The sequence below is a fragment of the Podarcis gaigeae genome, assembly GCF_964106915.1.
Source record: "Podarcis gaigeae genome assembly, chromosome: 12".
NCBI lineage: Eukaryota > Metazoa > Chordata > Lepidosauria > Squamata > Lacertidae > Podarcis > Podarcis gaigeae.
The window spans coordinates 19,875,586-19,896,357 of record NC_139688.1 but is presented as its reverse complement, the minus strand read 5'-3'; the positions used below and the strand labels follow the sequence as shown (position 1 = coordinate 19,896,357).

Below are 20,772 nucleotides of genomic sequence, written 5' to 3'. Positions count from 1 at the left end.
AGTTGAAACTGCTCTTCTAAGTAGATTTGGTTCTTATTTCAAGTGAAAATATTGTGTATTAAAATATTGTAAGCCACCTTGTGGAGGATAGCTTCAAAAAGTGGAGTATAAAACTTTTAAATTAATTAAATTTTAAGATAAACTATTTGCCCTTCTGACACTACACTTTGGAGCAATATTTAATTGATGCAGGAAGATTTCTTTAAATGCTTGTAATAAATGTGATTAAGGTTTGCCCTACTTATTTTCACAATCTGTATTCATTCTTGTCTAGAGTTTTGTCCACCCTTGATGGTTGTGATATACTCATCTAGTATATTTTAATGCATACTGATACAGAATCTTTGCAGGTATGTCTTACTGTGTGTGGTTGTGTTCAAAACTGTGTGCCTGAATAGGCATATTTCCTACTAAACCATGACAAATATGAAAGAGACAGATCTGTCATAAGGGAATCTGCTCCTGTAACTTAGATAGGCTTCTTCCCGTAGGCTAGCCCAAACATCCTTCCCCCCTAGTGTATCATGTCTGGGTAATAACAAAAATAACCCCACCATGGTATGGTTTTGACTGCACCTGCAATTTCTACTCTCTTAAATCCAGAATTTAAACAACTATAATGCGCGCATGTGTGCACATCCTTATTTCCCATCTCCAGATCTCAGTGGTATGATTTATAGAGATAGGTGTATGGGGATATGGAGGTATTTACTTCCCTGTCCCGGCAAACTGAGGCCCCGCCTGCCCTGCTGCCCTTCTGATTGGCTATAGGAACAGCTGAGGAGTGCACTGACCAGCTTGCTCCTCAATGGTTTCTGGCTTTATTGAATTGGGCGGCAGGGAGGAAGAGGTAGGGATGCAGGGAAAGTAGTTCAGGGCTGCATATCACCAGTTGTCCATGTGCTGTACAGACATCGACCCAAAGCACAAGCTAAAACCAATAAGACATCCCTATAAAAACACTTAAAACCAAATAGTACATAAATTCAAAGGATTCAAACACATAAAACAGGGTCCAGTCTTATGGGTCATGGAAGGCCTGAGCCAAAAACAGAAGTCTTCACAGGACATCTGAAACAACTGCTATTTGCTGCTTCACATATTACTGTGTCCCATGGCATCCCATACGACATCCCATTGCTTGGTCAACCTGGTCCCTACCGCCCACTAGTGGGTGTTACAGGATTTTAGGAGGGTGGTAGGGGGTTCTACGGCACAAGCTGAATCCTCCTTCCATCGAGCACTGGTGGACAGTAGGGAAATTTTACCATCAAAAAAGATGCATTAGTGGGTGGTAGCTATAAAAAGGTTGACTACCCCTGGCTTAGACTGTACAGTGGTACCTCAGGTCACAGGCGCTTCAGGTTACAGACTCTGCTAACCCAGAAATATTACCTCGGGTTTTAGAACTTTGCTTCAGGATGAGAACAGAAATCGCACTGCAGTCAGGTTAAGAATGGTGTTCTTAACCTGAAGCACCATTAGCTAAAGTGGTCTTCAGGTTAAGAACAGTTTCAGGTTAAGAACGGACCTCCGGAACGAATTAAGTTCTTAACCCGAGGTACCACTGTAGTCAGTAACACAGATTAGATGTGTTTTGTGTTCTACTTGCAAAACAGGTTGTTGATGTTGACAAAGATATATTGGGATGGAATAAAAACCCGAGCAAGGATTTCTTGTTAAAAGGGGAGAGGGTGGGTGCATTTGGGGGAGGGGAAGTTATCCTTGCAGCCATTACAGTCGGAAGATGCACGGACTGGATAGCAGTGCTGCTCTAGCTTTTCCCCTCCTCCTCCTACCTCCATTATAGTCTGTAGTGAGGCTGTCCCTGACATTAACTGAGGACAGTAGGCCTGGGCCTTACATGTGTTGATAATAGAATTGTAGAATTGGAAGGGACCCTGAAGGCCATCTAGTCCAACCCCCTGCAATGCAGAAATCTCAGCTAAAGCATCCATGGCAGATGGCCTTCCAACCTCTGCTTAAAAACCTCCCATGAAGGAGAGTCCACCACCTTCCAAGGGAGTCTGTTCCATTGTTGAAAGTTCTTCCTGATGTTTATTCAGAATTTCCTTTCTTGTAACTTGAATCCATTGGTATGGAGTGTGGATGGCTTCCTCTTTAGCTTTCATACTGCATTTTTAGGATTTATTTTTAGACTTTGGGATCTGTAGTAACATCCCAGCCTGTTTGAAGCTTTATGAATGGTGTGTCTAATCCCCTCCTCTAGGTGTGGATTCTTGCTGATGGTTCGCTTACTTATACAGTACAGTATAGTGTTGTTGAAAAGGCATTCTTGCTTCTGGTTTACAAAGTATTTTTAAAGTCCTGGGGGCAGGGCATGTTGACAGGCCACTGTTTTGATACTAGCTGTCCCTGCTCTCTTCACTGGGCCTGCTTAGTGTGTTTTGGGGCCACTGCACACACCCATTGCTCCAGCCCACATTTCTGGCCTGCTTACTGTTTCTGCACAGCAAGTGATGATTGTTGCAAAAATTATATATATATATATATATATATATATATCCCACTGCTGTTATGCTATCCTTTATTCCTACTCCACCACTGGGGTTTCAGGATTAGACATAATAGATAGGAATCAGACTATTAAGGTTGATAGTTTGAATCTACAAAGCACTTGCTTAGCTTGGCTTAGCCATTTTCTGCTTGTAGAAGTTGTCATAGTTCCTCTCTAATGCTGCTAGGTGATTTTAATCCTCACTACTTTTGCACAGCAGGAAGTAGCTTCTAAAAATATTTTTAAGATTTCCATATGCTCTCAGTGATCATAGAAATATCTATACTGCCCCCAACTGTTCTTTCAACTTGAAAACAGTTGTCTAACTGTCGTGTTTTGAAAAGAGTACAGGATTCTGGCCGAATGTGTACTATCTCACTTTCCTTGTAGAGGAATTTGTTGTGCAAGGCACAACTTCTGGGTAGTATTTTAAATAAATGTTTCTATTTTGTCAAGAGTCTCAACTGGTTGTCGACTATAAAGGTAAAGGTAAAGGTACCCCTGCCCGTACGGGCCAGTCTTGACAGACTCTGGGGTTGTGCGTCCATCTCACTCAAGAGGCCAGGGGCCAGCGCTGTCCGGAGACACTTCCGGGTCACGTGGCCAGCGTGACATCGCTGCTCTGGCGAGCCAGACCTGCACACGGAAACGCCGTTTACCTTCCCGCTGGTAAGCGGTCCCTATTTATCTACTTGCACCCGGAGGTGCTTTCGAACTGCTAGGTTGGCAGGCGCTGGGACCGAGCAGCGGGAGCGCACCCCGCCGCAGGGATTCGAACCGCTGACCTTTCGATCGGCAAGTCCTAGGCGCTGAGGCTTTAACCCACAGCGCCACCTGCGTCCCGTTGTCGACTATACCAGCTCAATATATTTATTCCAAATAGCTCTTAGCAGGGTTTTCTGTTTACAAAGCAAAGGTCTGGAAGTGGTTTAGAGGTGTATATCTTGCAGTGTCTCAAACCATAATCCTATCCACATTTAATGGGGAACAAGTTCCATTGAACTTGGGAAGTTGTTTGTGACTAATAACAGGATCAAGCTATAGGTTCTGAATCTGTACTTCAATAGAAACACCTTGTTACATGTACTATGAAGTCAATTCCAGAAACTGGCCATTTGAGTTTATATTCAGGGTAAAGTCAGGTTAACAACATTTTTTTAATGAACAGCTAAAAATGTAACATTTTCAAGGAAGAAACTAAACATGAAAATACTGGGATGTATCAGAGGAAAAAACTTAAGTAACTGTTCTTCTCCTTTTCAGTTCCTTTTATATAGAAAAGGTACCACCAAGGCCAAGAGGATGCCAGCATGGTTAATGAGCAGAGTCAAAGAAGCTATTAGACGCAAGAAGACTTCCTTTAGAAAATGGAAGTCTTGTCCAAATGAGGAGAACAAAAAGGAACCTAAACTCTGGCAAAATAAAAGTGCAGGCAGTGTAAGGGGTGCTAAAAAAGAAATTGAGGAGCATATTGCTAAAAATATACATGCCAACAAGAACAAAATATTTAAACCCATTAGTAGTACATTACTGGCTAGGTAGGTAATTTGGGTGACAAGGCATCCAAAGGTGTGCTAAAGGAGGAGAAGGAGATTGCAAAGAAGCTGAATGAACACTTTGCACCTGTCTTCATAGCAGAAGATATCGAGCAGATCCCTGTGCCTGAACTAACTTTTTCAGGAAGGGAGTCTGAGAAATTGGGGCAAATAACGATGACAAGAGATAACTAGGCAACATCAAAACTGACAAATTGCCACAGCCAGATAGCATCCACCCAAAAGTTCTTGAAGAACTCAAATGTGGAATTGCTGATCATCTAAGAAAAAGATGTAATTTGTCCCTAAGATCAGCCTTCATACAAGAGGGCTGAAAAATGGCCAATTTTTAAAAAGCAATCACAAGTTAGCTTATCACCTGTCCCAAGAAATGTCCCAAGTTTGCTGATGATACTAAACTGTTAATGGTCACTAACAAAAAAAGATTGTGAAGAGCTCCGAAAGGACCTCTCCAAACTGAGTGAATGGGTAGTAAAATGTCAGAAGCCCTTCAGTGTAAACAAGTATGAAGTAATGCATGTAGAGGCAAAAAAAAAAATTTAGTTATACAGACATGGGGTCTGAACTGGCAGCAAATGACCAGAAATGCGACCTTGGGGTCATAATGAATAGTCCAGTAAAGACGTTGACCCAGTGTATAGCTGCTGTGAAAAAGGCAAATTCTAATTATTTCTTGATTTTATTGTATTATATTTTTGTAAACCACTATGAGGGTTTGTTGTTGTTTTTAACAATCAAGCAGTTTATAAATTTTGTGAAATAAATAAATTGCTATTTCCTGTTATTCACATTGTTTGATGGTGATTTGACTATTCTGTTGTACAGTATTTGTGAAACTTTAACTCATGTCATTTAATAACAACATTTGGTTCTGTCTTCAGACTGAACACTTTAAAAAGGTTCAGTTTTGACACATTTTAGAACTTGAATTGCTTTATGTTCTGGAATATTTACTGCCTTTGTTTCATTTCAGAATGACCTTATTTAAAAATGTATGAGGCTATTTATAATTGACTCCATGGCAGTGATTAAAGAGGTGTGAATAATAGGTTATTGGACGTTGACAGCTCCTTGTTTGCTAGACTGCTGTTAGAACATTTATGCTGCTCAATCTTACCTCATTTATTCTAAGCTGATATCTGCATTTTGACATGTGCATAGTAAGTTTATGTATTCTTGGGAGGGGGTGAGTTTTGGGTTAGTGAATTACTAATATATCTTTTTAAATTAACATGGGCATTTCAGTGTCGGTTTACATTTATGTGTCTAATGATGCTGTGTTGTACATATTTATTATAATTATGCCCTTATCAGCTATTTAGTTAGTTGAGTGTAAATTTGAAGTTGCCCTCCAATTGTACTTGATCAGGAACTCTAAATGTGTAGTCGGTATTTTGGTATCTAAATAGTTTTATATGAAACTGTTTCTTTGGTTCTCTTTAACTCTGATCAAAATGAAAATGTTTATCCAGTTTCCAGAACAATGAAGAGGGAGGTTTTCATTGCAGATCTAGTCATGAAGGGAGAAAGCTTTGAAAGAAATATGAGAATTCTAGGCAATACTTCTCTTGTGCTAGAATCTCAAAATTGAAATAACTCTTAAACTGGATTTTTCCCCCATCAGTGGTGTCTTTAAAGAAGACATGTTGAACACTGCATTTCTGCTCAATTGCTCATTATATGTTTATTTAAATGCATTTTTAAGGGGTGGGGTCCCTTAATATATGGTCTGTTAAAATGTGAAACTATACCTTTTGTGGAAAGACAGACAAGCATAAGACAAGAAGTCATAAACACCCTGGTTTGTTTTTGTTTTTTGAACACCACCTCAACATTTTTGAATAATGGGTGGTTTATTTAAAAAAAAAAGTTTCTAGCTGTAAGTCTTAAAATTATTTCATCTCCTTTTTCTCATCTTCCAATTGTAAGTGTAAATTTTTATGCTAGTGTCTGAACAGCTATTAATATTCGCACCACAATACCCAGCCAGATGCATTATTCCCTTTTTTTTTTAAGGAATGAAATGTCATAAAAAAGGATGAAACAGCAACTCATAAAATTCTGATGGAAACTGGCAGGTTGAAACTCACCTATAAAATCTGAAAGGTGTGTGAGAAAGAAGAGAACATTATACCCCCAATGTGTAACATACAATAAAATATCTGTGTGGCATTACTGTTTGTGCCATGTGAAGGTCCTGGGAAGCAAGGATTATTTTCTTTACAAATTTATAATCCACAGTGACATAAAAATATAGCAAGGCAGAGTACAACATGCAATGTAACATCAACAAAACATAAATAAATACAGCCTGGTTTTATATAACCAATGTTCTTAGCTCTTTCGTACATGTGTTATTTGACTACACCCATAGGAACCAACTCCCTTTGTCCACCCCAATAAAATATTTGAGGGTGCGCCCCCCCCCCAAGTTGATGTTGATTCAAATGGTGTGTGTGCTGCAGGGCAAGGCTTACCTGCCCCCCCCCCCAGGTGTTTTATTAAAGTTGGCGTCCCTTACTACACCGGAACATTGTAAATTCATACTTGGTGTGTCTGTACCAGAGGTGGGAGTTTCAGGCACAGAAGTTGAATGTGGCCCTCCATGATCTGGCCCTTAAGACTTTCCCCAGGCCCTACCCCTCACGAGTCCTACATTTAGCCCTCCAGTGTTTTTGCCTGGCTGGAAGGTGTCTTTGAACTCTAATAACCCCTGTTGCTTGCCTGGATGGAGGATAGAAAGAGGTGTGTGTATAAACTAGTCCATTGCAAAAAAAAGGGGGGCTGCCCACATTTCCCTCTGGTCCCGCCCACTAAGGCATGTGGCCCTTTACCCTGTACTATTGTTGTTGTTGTTGTTTAGTCGTTTAGTCATGTCCGACTCTTCGTGACCCCATGGACCAGAGCACGCCAGGCACTCCTGTCTTCCACTGCCTCCCACAGTTTGGTCAAACTCATGTTTGTAGCTTCAAGAACACTGTCCAACCATCCCCTGTACTATACTATCAGATAATAAAGTGGTAAAAATGTACCTGCAGTGTTTTTGTTATCTTAGGACTGAATAATTTGTGTTGCATCTGTGCATTAACAAATGTCCTTTTTTTGTAAGCCACCTTTATATATTATGAAAGTATGGATCATAATTATTCAAACAGATTAAAAAAAGAGAATATTTCAGATATTGCTCCATTTCAGTTACTGCACCGTTAAGAAAGAAGTACCATTCAGAAAGTGTTTCTCAGTATATTTTGTACACATCTGACAACAAAACACCTAGCAAATTCTCAAACAAGGTGTGCTTTGCCTTCTCCAGCTTTGCGAGTAGAATGATCGATATTTCAAGCGAATATGTGCCATTATTTTAGTTCTTTCCCCCTTGCCTTATGTTTAAAAGTGCTGTGTTAACATTCACACATTTGTCCATCAATGTGGTGTATTTGTAAAACTGGTTTGGGAGTACAGTTAAAAAAAAATCAGGGAAACTAGCCAGATACTGCCATGCTCATTCAACTCTTGCTTGAAGACACACACGCCCGGAGCTGAATCCTGGATATTAATAAATACTGTTGAACATGTTGAGAATATTTCCAGTGCAGCTCTAGTGTGTGGAAAATGTTGTGTATGTCTTCTGCCCGGACCTATGCATTCACTCCTTGGGTGCTGGACTGCTGTGGCCCTAAAGCTAGCTATATGGTCTTGATCATAAGGAGATGTAAAGTGATCCAGCCAGTAATTGTGATGACTAGGAAAGGTATTGGCATCCATTAGAAAAATGACTCCCAGCTGCAGCTAAGTATATGGCCCAGTTTACACCAACTTTATATACAAACATGACTGAGCTGCTCATGTATGAGGAAACTCACCTCTCCCCTCCCCCTTTTGTTTTGGGGATGTGTGTGAAAACAGTTATTTGGATTTCTAAATAGACTCCAGAAGCCATGTGTATTCCTAAAATAGACAATGCACAAGAAAGATGTGAAGAGAAACAAGCCACTATTCTACTGTCAACAGAAAGTACTCAGTGATTAATGTTATTTTTTTCCATAATGCATACAGCAATCAACAGAGCAAATCAGTGATCACATGAATAACCATGTGGTTCTAAACAGCTGAAAGTTAGCATTGAGAGCTGGGAAATTCAGGGCCCCTTCTCTTAAGCTGCAACAGAGAACATATCTCAAAAGGTTGTGCCATGGCTGATGATTGAAAATCTATTACTGGATGGATTGGTCCAGTTGTATGCAGAGGGGTTTTTTTTTTTGTGGCCGTTGCTTCTAATAATGTATGTCATTGCCATAGAAAATATCCATGAGTGGGCTAATCTGCATTGAGTCAAGCCATGAAGTCCATAAAATGAGAATTCAGCAGCAAAGGCAGCCTTGGTCTGATCTTTACAAACAAGGACATTGCAGTGCAATGCATAAATGCTACACATGTGTTATCTCCTAGCTTTAACGGGCATAGGAAATCTTGGAAGGACCTCAGATAGCATTGTACAGTACTGTATTTTCAGCTGGGGAAACAGCACTGAGCTGTGATAAAATATTTAACCCCTGTTTTGAAAACCAGCTAATTCAGTGCCAAAGTTCCTTCTCCATGATTGACTTCTTGGACATTATTGAACTGTGTGATACCAAACCTTAGTGTTGTACCTAAAGAAACAAAATGATGTATGCTAGATAATTCAGACATGATTAGAGATACTATTCTCTATAGCATGCGCTCGTATGGTCAGTTTGTGACTGGATTTGCTCATTAGGGCTGAACTTTATCTTAAATAAATCCTCACATTTGCATGTGTTTTTAAATAAGTGCCATGGGGGGGGGGGGTCAGCCAGGAGAAGAAATTGGCGTAGGTGCAGGAGGGCATTAACTCTTTCTACTCACCTCAGTTCAGGTGCAAATTATCTAGCCAAAGCTCAAAAAGAAATTGATTCAATAAGGGTGAAAATATGCATTTACTTAAAGCCAAACACATTTCGCGTTCTTGAGAGCTCTTTTTCCAGGGATAACTTAATTCAGAGAGATTAAGAATCTCCTGCAATACTTTGACTGTAGTTGGTACATAAAGTTTTCGCTGAAGTATTCAATCTTCTATTTTCAACATTTCAGTTGCCCTTAAAGTAGTCTGAATCAAATAACTGAATTTTTTAAAAAATAACTGTTCACTTAACTGAAATTATAACAATTTCAGTTATAATTAAGGCTGGTGCATTTTCTCTGGATCAAGGACTGGATCATCAAGGGACTGTATGTAGTACATGTCTCACCTTTCACTCCCAGTGTTAGTTCTCCCCCTATAACTGTTGGATTTCAGTTTCCCCTGCTTTATGTTTCTTCCCAGTTTACTGCTTTTGCCTGTTTTGCTGCTAACACCAATCTCTCAAAAGCTGCACATATATTAAAGGGATATGCTGTTTCTCCATCTCTCAGTGCAATTTTTTTAATTCTGCTGGGTTTATTGTCACTGCTATCGTTCAATGAGAGGTGTGGATACTTCTCGGGGGCATTAGGATTGTCTTAACTTGAATTTGGATGATACATAGTATGAAGACGTGTCCCAATTCAGTATTTACTATGGAAGACACCGCAGATACAGTGAGGGGGGGAAGTATTCGATCCCCTGCTAAATTTGCCCGTTTGCCCTCTGACGAAGAAATGACCAGTCCATAATTTTAATGGTAGGTTTATTGTAGCTGTGGGAGACAGGAAAACAACAGGAAAAACCCCAGAAACCCAGAAGACAAAAATCAAGAGATTGATGTACATTATAATGAGTGAAATAAGTATTTGATTCCCTATCAACCAGCCAGATGTCAGGCTACCTGGTATCTTCACTGTATGTAATGAGCTGAGATTAGAGGCACCTGCTGTAAGGGAGAGGTCTTACCTGTAATCCCAGCTCGTTCCAGTACCTATACAGAAGATGTTTGCTTCCCCTATGGTCCTTGTATTGACTTGCATCATTGCATGTTAGAACTGACAGCATTTATTTGCTCTGCCTCCTGCTTTAACTCCTAGTCTCTGCTGATGACTCACTGGGCCTGTGAGATAATTTTTTGAGCGTTGATGAGCTGCTCGTTTTCAGCCGTACAGTTTTCTCTCCCTGGTATATTTCTTTACTCTTGGAAATTGACAGGATTAAGAGGGCAGACTTCATGTGCCAGGCTCACAATTGTCTCCCAGCCCCTGTTTTTTCAAAAGCTGTGCCCATATTTATATATGGGAAAGACTATGAATAAGGCACCTTTATGTTTGATGAATATAATTTAGGGATTTTTTTGGAGGGGAGGTAGGAGAAGGAGTGGTAGGAGTTATACCACCACAAGGACATGATCATAAACATATGTTTTATTATAACCAGCTACATCCAGTGATGCTGCATGTAATATTCCATCTGGTGACAGTAAGCTGACAGTCTTCAATAATGACTAAAAATAACTTACAATTTTTCTTTGTTAGGTGGCACACCACCCAACTGATGAGATTTGACCAGTCTCTCTGGACATGTTTTGCGTGAGAATCATGATTGGATCTCCCAATATTTTTATTTTCACTTCAGAAAGCAGGGGTGGGGGCTTTGAATTTGCTCAGAGCTGTAGCACTTTGTGGGGGGAGTGTCTCACACTTTCTTCTAATGCTGTACGGTATACCATTCCCAATCAAAATCATTTCTACAGGGCTAACAGCAGTTTCAGAGATGCTTTTAGATAAGAACAAATGGGTACTGTAAGAAAAATACTATGCAAAGGTTGTTGTTTTTTTAAAAAAAGATAAAGGACCCCGGACAGTTAAGTCCAGTCAAAGGCGGCTATGGGTTTGCAGCACTCATCTCGCCTTTCAGGCCGAGAGAGCTGGTGTTTGTCCACAGACAGCTTTCAGGGTCATGTGCCCAGCATGACTAAACCACTTCTGGTGCAACGGATCACCGTGATGGAAGCCAGAGCGCATGGAAACGTCTACCTTCCCGCTGCAGTACCTATTTATCTACTTGCACTGGTGTGCTTTCAAACTGCTAGGTTGGCAGGAGCTGGGACAGAGCGACGAGAGCCCTAGAGGCTCAGTGGTTTAGACCACAGTGCCACCTGCATCCCTAAAAAGTACTATGCACCCTTCCTCTGGCACTGTTGGTCAAATCAAATACAGTCCATATGTGTGTGCCAATTCAGGTCAGCTTCCCTAAAGGGCTGTGTGTGTGGTTGGTTGGTTGGTTGGTAAAAGATATAACTGGATCTCCTACATAAATAATCTTTCATTCTGAGAAGCAGGGAACCATCAAAAAATCTTAGCTATAGGTAAAACCATAGACAAATAGTTTCATATGCTGAAGGAGGAACTATGTCTGACGGGTCAAAAGTGCTGTTTGTGCTCGTGTATTACCAAAGGGATGGAGGGGGGGACATGCAGTACTATGTCTAAGGGAACAGTAGCCTCTAGCTTTGTAGATTGGTATGGTAAACAGCTTTAGTTATTGAAGCAGAAATCCTTAATAAATACTTGTAAAGGTTAATGTGTGGTAGAACTGTAACAGTATTAGCTTGATGGTTCAAAACTAGACTAATACCCTTTACAAGTTGGCTTTGAAGGAAACATTGCCGTGTGGGGTGCTCCTGTTCAGTGTCCCGGCCAGTCAGCAGTGTCTTTACACAATACTCCATCCCCTCTGGTTTTTAGCACTTCTCTTTCCTTTCCTTCCTGGTCAGCATTGCGTACCCTCTGAGCATGCTCACTATGGGGGGGTCTGCTTAGGGGGATCTGTTTTCTCAGTTTATCTAATTTGTTTTTTGTTTACTCAAGCATTCAGATACATCCCTATTGCCCATGGGTGGTATAATCAAATTGAAATTACCTACTTAATGTAAGTACCCATGTCATATGCATATGAAAAATAAAAGCCAACAAGAAATTTGCTGAAAATAATTTGAAATGGGACCAGTGGGACTAATGGGACTAATTTTAAATTCTTTTCTTAAATCCATTCTTTCTTCCATCATGGAAGCCAAAGTAGCATACATTTAGAGGAGGCATGTGATGCAACTGCTATGCAACAGTTTGTGTTGAGATATCTAGCTCTCTGCTACTTGATTTCTAAAAAGCTCTTAGCCATTATTAACATAGTCTGATTGTTAGTGCAAATACGTAGCTGGCATGGAACAACAATATTCTAACTGAAGTCACACTGAGAGCTGCCTGCATCGTCCCCAGGCCTCTTGGGCAGTGCCACTCATGGCTGTTGCCATCCTGGAACAAGGTTTAAGAGCAATGGAGACTGGTCAGAGATCATCAACAACAAACCATAGTATTATGCATTACAGTGGTACCTCAGGTTACATACGTTTCAGGTTACATACACTTCAAGTTACAGACTCCGCTAACCCAGAAATAGTGCTTCAGGTGGCGCGGTGGCAGCAGGAGGCCCCATTAGCTAAAGTGGTGCTTCAGATTAAGAACAGTTTTAGGTTAAGAACGGACTTCCGGAACGAATTAAGAGCTTAACGCGAGGTACCACTGTACTAGCTTTGTAGTAATATACACTCAGAATTATACTGTAGGATATGCTGTGGATCTCTTGCCGTTGCATATTTTTTTTAATAGAACTGCCATAATTACAGGTCTTGATCTGAGTCACCTCAAAGGAGGAGCTGCCTCTGAACATGAGCAGAATGTGTTTTACCATGGATTACAATAATATTCTGCTTCCTGTCAGGAATTGAGGCCTGGCCTCTTAAGTCAGCAAATAGAGCAAATTGTCAGTACACATTGGAAACCAAAAGTTACTAAACAGCATAGTTACACTGATCTTTCGTTTTGTTTCTCTGCAGTTACCAATTACAATAACGTCGTAGAAACAAATTCTGATTCAGATGACGAAGACAAATTGCACATTGTTGAAGAGGAAAGTATACCAGATGCAGCAGATTGTGATAACAGCGTGCCAGATGATGACTTGCCAAAAGACCATGCAGTATTACCAGAACGCAGTGAAAGAGAAGGAAGTGCAAACAGTTGCTGGGAAGATGAAGGTATGTGTCATCATCAGTGTCTCTACCTAAAAATACCTTGCAAACATATATATTAATGTTATAATATATTATATTAATGCAGTATATTAACTTTTTACAAAATTGCACAGCACTGAAATGACTGTATTCTGCATAAAAATGAAACAAAGGGGAACAGTTGTTGACTGCTAGCTCAAATAACAGTTATTTTTGGCCCTGATTCAGGTAGATCATCTCCCCCACCCTATTTTAGCTAGTGCTGATAGAGTTCCTGCTTCATACAAGAAGTTACCTGTATGGCAGAGAGAAGAGACTTGTGCCACTCATTCTACCATGTAAATGAAGTGCCCACACCCATTGACTTGTGAGCTGGGGTTGGGTTAATAGTACCAGTTGTGTTCAGAAGTAGCAGGATTAATAAAGTTTTCAGGGTTTTTTTCTGTGGGACAACCAGCCTTATATGACCAACATGCTTTAAGTTTAATTGATACATAAAGGTGTTAATACCATAGAATAAGCTGTCCTGCCAGACTTAGCAGCATCACCGCTGCTTACCTTAGGAGGAAATGGGCAATTAAGCTTTTCTTTCTCTCTCAGTGTACCTGATGAACTCACCATGTGAAGATGTCTAAGCTGGTTGTTCTGGCTTAGCCACATGGCTTTCACAAGCCACTCTTCAGTTCCTATAACAATAATTTAGGAACTTTCACCATTGTTATTAAGTCAAGTTTTACTTCCTGTGAAACTTTTTTTGAATGTTGTATGGAAAAGCACATGTTGAAGAGTTTGTAAGTAAACAAATGTTTAACTTACTAGATTTTTGGTCTTTTGCTTTGCTGGGAAGAGGGAAGTTTTGGAACTCACAACAGCGTATTTTACAAGTCTATCTCCACACTTTACTTTGCTGCATGTTTTGTGATTTTAAATCTCTGCAGGGCTTCTCTCACCAAAGAGTACTTGCCTCCAAATCTTGATTTTGGCATCTAGGGAATTCTCCTTTCTATATACCGTATTTTTCGCTCTATAGGACGCACCGGACCATAGGACGCACCGGACCATAGGAGGGGGAGAACAGGGGGAAAAAATTCTTCCCCTCTCTGCTCAGCGCCCCTTCAGCGAAGCAGCAGGAGAAACGGAGCCCCTTCCATTTCTCCTCCTGCTTCGCTGCACAGAGAGGGAAAACTGTGCAGCGCCTCTCCAGCGAAGCGAAGCCTGGAGAGCAAGAGGGACCGGTGTGCACCGACCCCTCTCGCTCTTCAGGCGGCTATCCGCAAGCCTTCCGAGTGCAGCGGGAACTCCTGCTGCTCTCGGAAGGCTTGCGGATAGCTGCCTGAAGCCCCCAGAACTCAGCCTTTGAAGCCTCTGCAGAGCAGCGAGGTGAAGGCACCCCACTGTCCTGCGGAGGCTTTGCACAGCCATCCCCAAGCTAGAACAGCGAGACAGAGCGCTCCGTCTCCCTGTTCTGGCTTTGGGCTTAGCCGCTCAGTATGCTTTCGCTCTATAGGACGCACACACATTTCCCCTTAATTTTTGGAGGGGGAAAGTGTGTCCTATAGAGCGAAAAATACGGTGCCTATTTTTTACTTGCACCAACATTTTCCTCCTGGGTTTTGAGAACAGATGTCTGAGCAAAATCTGTCCACTGTTCAAATTTTGGTTGCTTTCAATTAAGTATTACTTCATTCTGCAGTTTCTTTCATTAAAAGCCCTATGTGTCTTTCTGTAGACATTTTTTGCTTTCATATGCTCCTTATTATGAGTTTATTTTGTCAGGTTGCATGGAATTTTGCTGACGTGAAAACGTGTGTAGCCTTAATCACTACAGTGGTACCTCAGGTTACATACGCTTCAGGTTACATACGCTTCAGGTTACAGACTCCGCTAACCCAGAAATAGTGCTTCAGTTTAAGAACTTTGCTTCAAGATGAGAACACAAATCGTGCTCTAGCGGCGCAGCGGCAGCAGGACACCCCATTAGCTAAAGTGGTGCTTCAGGTTAAGAACAGTTTCAGGTTAAGAACAGACCTCTGGAACAAATTAAGTACTTAACCTGAGGTACCACTGTATTTAATTGGGCTCAAAAGCTTCTTGGTCCTTACCACTTCACTGGGATGTTGCGGTAGGGCTTTGCTAGATCTTGAGACTCAACCTTTTCTGTTTCCTCAGTTTCTTACTCTGACACCCACCAGTAATGATCAAACATAACTTATTATGCTCCTAGGCTCTTTGCCTGTATTCCCCAGCCATGGAGTTCTTTTTCAATGGGATGCCAAGTTGCCAAGGCCATGGACATGCTGTGTCTTTTCTGGTTTATGAAATCTCAAATGATTGTCAAAGCTGGGAGTGTTTGGGGGGGGGGTCTAAATGCATTTTCTTCTGCATTTAAGTCATGTTGTTCAGATCTTGACTACCTTGTTGATTTTTTTCTCCCAGCACAATGAGGTCTTCTTTGGTACTTAAAGAAACATGAAGGCCAACTATGTTCAAGATCTTTTATCACTATTATAACCATTTAACATTTGCAGAGTTAGATATCAATCTCTGCAAGCCTGCTGACCATTTTGTTTGTTTGCTTCAGCAGTATTGAATTCTGACTTCCACAAACTCCTTAAGATTCCTTTCCTAAATGCTTTTTTCTGTTCCAGCAGAGGAAATGAGCAATTTTTAATTACTTTGCAACAGGAAGACACTCACGTGCCTCTATGAAGTAACCTTTTTTGTGATGATACTACAAAAAGATAGCTAGAGTACATGTTGTTGGTTTCAATTAGTCTGTCACTTCTGTTAGATCTCAATGCACTCTCCCAACTTTACTACCAGAGAATGCCAATCAGAAAAAGTAATACACTCCTAGAATTCTGTTTTTGTGATACACTTCTCTGAGCCCATGCCTTTACTCTCTCAGCTTCTCACATCATCACCCCAGTTGAATAAATTTTGTATCATATGGAATACTTAAAATATTTGGCGTTACAGACGTTTCACCTCTCTTCTGAAGAAACAGGAAAAGCATTAGATCTGAGTACCATAGGTCAAGGCTTTGAAGTTCCTTGAACCACCTTCTGTGGAATAAAGCAACAAACCAGTCTCTTGTTATATGACATTTCTCAGTTTTAAGAAATGGACAGCTAGATTGAAGGATTGCAATTTTTCTTTTGCTACTACATATTTCTAGTTTTAATTTTTGAAATCTGGTTTATCTGCAGGAGGGGTAACAGGAGGAAGCATAAGATGATAGAGATAGATAGATAGATAGATAGATAGATAGATAGATAGATAGATAGATAGATAGATGATAGATAGATAGATGATAGATAGATAGATAGATAGATAGATAGATAGATAGATAGATGATAGATAGATAGATAGATAGATAGATAGATAGATAGATAGATAGATAGATGATAGATAGATGATAGCTAGCTAGATAGATGATAGTTAGATATCTGAGGCAAACATTTGGTTTGCACATAATAAATTAGCTTAAATCTATCACTTGGGAATAGTCTGATGACCTATCTGCACATCTCTGTATTTGTACTTGTGTGAATAAAGCAATACTTAACTAAAGTCTGCTGCTTGAAAGGTTGTGTGTAGGTAGAACTTCTTAAATGAAGTAGAGTATACCCAAGAATAATTCACATTCTCCAGGGTCATGTTCACATTTGAATTTAAACCTAATTTTATTTCCAGGGCTAAGTTAGAGCTATTTACAGAGGCATGTTGTGAATTCTTTAGGAGGAATCTTCTAAATGGCATCAGCTGCAAGCCCAAGGTCTTTCCTACAGATCCTAGCACAGTTTTCTAGACACTTTCTAAACTCATACACACAGTATAAATAGTGGGGCAGTGTCTCACGTAATTGAAGGCCATGCTTTGAGAGCACACATGGAATCTCCTGTGTATGTAGATTCTGTTTTGGCCATTAACTTCCAAATCCACTATCAATATTTTAAGAAAGAAACGTTACAGAAATGAAAGCTGGCCAAAGTTATCAAGGCCCTGATAACATCTAGATGGATAACTTCAGTGCACCAAGGTTGCCTTTCAAGATTATTCAAAATATAGCAGCAAGCCTGTTAATTAGTACTGACAGAAGAGAATTAATATATCACTATATTTATTGATTTTGCATTTGCAACCCACCCTACACCATGTGGTCCCAGGGCAAGTTACATATGGCTCAGTACAACAAGCTAACCGTGTAAGACATAAACATTACAAGTCCATAAATTAAACCTAATCAACAGTAGGCAGAAACAGCACTGTAGTTGGATGCCAGGAAAGCATAATGCGGTTTGTGCAGGCTTTTAATGGGGTTTAATACCCCTTGTTCAAATTTTCTGCTTATATTTTTAAAATAGATATGAAACTGTTTTTTAAAATGATCCACAATTCTTCTAAAATTTGTTCAGATTTTTACCTGATAGTTTGTTTGCTGATATTGGATTGTTGGATTTTGATCTATATCTATATTTATATATATATATCTGTCTCTATACAGTTTTATTTATATTGGGAACTCCACCAGAAATTACCTTTGACAAGTGAGATATAAATAAATACAGTTTGTACCCAGCTAAGTCATATTTAGAGTAGACCCACTGAACCAACAGTCTTGTATGTCTAAGTATGCCTTGGTTGGATGCAGCTTAGCAGTCAATACAAGACTGGTATATAGCAGAATAAGTGATTGGAAAATGCATCATCTGTTTGCTGCTTTTGCTTAGTAGCAACATTGCATAGTACTTTCATTTCTGTACTGTACTTAACTCTTACAAGAACGTTAATCAGGGCTAGTAAATCTATTGATAAACATTCTGATTACATGTTCTAATTTTATACTATTATGCCACATTTGCCTTTAGTTTTAGGATTCAAACTCCTAAGTTCTTTTTTGCTACTATAGTAAATAAACATATTGTTCCTTGAGTTTGGACATTGGAGAGAGTTTCTAACATGTACTGTTGTTAATAATATGCTCAAAGCATTTTTACACAACATACATCTTATTTATGCAAAAGAGGCAACCATGATTAAATATGCAGCAGAATGTCTTATCCATGTTCAAATAACATAATTGTCTGGGCTTCCCAAATCTGCAGAGCGAGGGTCTCCCTTCCAACTGGACTTTGGCAGGAGGCACCAGAAATGGTACCTTTTGCAATAGCCCGGTGAGAGAGAGTAGCTAGAAAGTGAACCAAGACTTTTGAATTCCAGCTCGTTGCTGTAGTCTGCTTTCTGTTGGTGTCTGAGGGTGTGCATTTCTCCGGTGGCAAGAGACAAAAAGGTGTTTTAAGCAAATGAGGGTTTCTGGATTATGTAAAGTTCTAAGCTTCTCTTCTTGTCCAATTTTAGCTAGTAAAGAAGCAAAGGAAATCCTGGGGCCTGAAGCTCAAGCAGATGAATCTGGATGTACAGGTATTTGTCACCAAATTCCTTCATCTGTGTTTGTGGTACTTAGCATATCATTGAGGTTTACATAACAGTGCGTGTTCTTGAGGACGGCTATTATTTGTCTTTCTCTGCCATCCCTCGCCCTTTTGGTCTGCCTGTCTGCACATGAAGCCTGAAGTATGACTAGTGAAGATGACTGGCTTAGACTCCCATTAGAGCCGTTTTGAGGTGTTGCTAGTAAATTATGCAGAGCAATCCCTTCCACTGACTGCAGTGTCTCCGCAGCCTCTTAGCTGCTTTTTGGTTCAGGGAACAAGAGCAATGGATGAACAATTTACTTCTGGTCTGTTGCAAGATCACAACAGAGCATTATGATGGGTCCCAGCTGAGGTAATACTATTAGCCATAATACCTTAATATTACATTTTATGCTTAACAATGTATGTAAAATTAGCTTTTATACAATGAGCCACAATATGCCAAGGATGCTTTATTTACTGTAGTTGCCTTATTTTAATTGTATGGAAAATAATGATTCTTCGCATGGGGTTTTAAATTGGCACTATATCCCAACTCTGGGTGAGCGACGTACACCTCTGTAGGGCGTGTTGTCTCCCATAATTATTATTCATACTGCAAGCTCTTGTTAATATTCTGGGGATATAGAGATGTATTTGAAAATGCAATTACCAAAGGGTTAAAAGGATAAAAAAAATAAGGAAGTAAGCAAAAAGAAACAGAAATTTCTCTACCACAATACAAACTCCTACACATGCTGTACTTCCCATACTTAGCTATGAAAAGGAAGTGCTGCATGCATGAATATACATTTTGTACTGTGATGCCAAAGAGTGCCTTTTAAATAGACTCTATACAGGTAATTGGAGCTGCTAGATTGTTGCTGTTTCTTCCAGTGCTCTAAACTCAGGATATCAAAGATTGAAAAAGTGAGGTTAGCCATTTTTGAAAAGGCAAGGGGTGTGTGTGTATGCAACATGTCTTTTTAGCATCTTTCATGGGTGTGTTTGTTTTTTACAGTTTTGTTTCTCTTCCTGCTTTTTCAAAGAAGAGTTTAAAAATAAACCAGCCAGTAGCTGCAATATTTAAAATTAACAATACACCCAGAAGTCAGAATTAAAATCAACATTCTACAGGCCTGGCAGAACAAAAAACTATTTACTATTGTTCTAACAATCCTTATGGATTGTATCTTGCAGGCTTTCTTTCAGAAGGGAGTTTTCTAAGCAGTGTGCTAGGACAGAAAAAAACACACCATGGGCCTAATCCCGGGTGGAGAGGGCCCATGGAGAAGGAGGTAGTCCTCTTTTAGATCAGGAGGCATATGGAGTAAGACTTGCCAAATTAGCTCAGGATGCAGAGAGTGTGGAGGTTTATATGCAAATCACTTAATAATATTATGAACTCCAGTTTGCGAGTTGCATGAACTATTTCTACACTGCTAAGGCCTTCTCTTCTATAACTGAGTCCTGGGGCAAAGATTTGTATAGGAGCCGGAGGCCTGCGTTAAAGGGAAGGTAAACAGGGAGTGAGATATCAAGAAGGTAGTGATGAGTGAAACACCAGGGGCTTTCCTCTGGCATGTTGGATTTTTCTATGTTCTCATGAAAAATCCCAAGAGTTCAGAAAGATGTCACCAAACCACCACCAGTTACAGTGGTACCTCGGGTTAAGTACTTAATTCGTTCTGGAGGTCCGTTCTTAACCTGAAACTGTTCTTAACCTGAAGCACCACTTTAGCTAATGGGGCCTCCCGCTGCTGCTGCACCACCGGAGCACAATTTCTGTTCTCATCCTAAAGCAAAGTTATTAACCTGAAGCACTATTTCTGGGTTAGTGGAGTCTGTAACCAGAAGCGTATGTAACCTGAAGCGTATGTAACCCGAGGTACCACTGTACTACGTTCCTGTAAGTTTCAAAGCTATTGCTGTTGGCAGTGGTTTGGAAGCAGTGGCATCACAGGAAGCAAAAGGGAGCCCTTTTCCCCCAGCCTCCCTCCATCATTTTCAGCTGCACAGACTTAAGACATTCTACGGCTAGGAACATGGCTAGTTCCCTTCATGAACTCCTATATGGCATTGTAGTTCTCTTCAAGAGCTGCTGCAGCTACCATAATGCTGCTTCAAGCCTTGTCAGTATTTTAAATGAAGTGACCAAAAGGGGAGAAATAAAGAGTTATTTGTTCCAGCATGCAGACTTTAGCCCAGACTTTTATATCATTGTCCACATGTTTTCAAGCTTCTCTCCATAGTTATGAAGGCTGTGACATGTCTCTCCTTTA

At 40.2% G+C, this 20,772-nt stretch overlaps 1 protein-coding gene across 6 annotated transcripts in view; it reads left to right on the top strand.

The window, feature by feature from the left end:
• Window positions 1-20,772, top strand: part of ZEB1 (zinc finger E-box binding homeobox 1) — a 72,710-nt gene that overhangs the window by 35,006 nt on the left and 16,932 nt on the right. For 5 of the 6 annotated variants that reach the window (XM_083704667.1, XM_083704668.1, XM_083704670.1 and 2 more), the window contains exons 2-3: window positions 12,897-13,097; window positions 18,435-18,497. In XM_083704667.1, the coding sequence (XP_083560793.1) occupies window positions 12,897-13,097; window positions 18,435-18,497 (264 nt within the window). Of the gene's footprint in view, window positions 1-10,562; window positions 12,392-12,591; window positions 13,098-18,434; window positions 18,498-20,772 lie in introns of those variants that run through there. The other variant, XM_083704671.1, reaches the window with a different exon arrangement.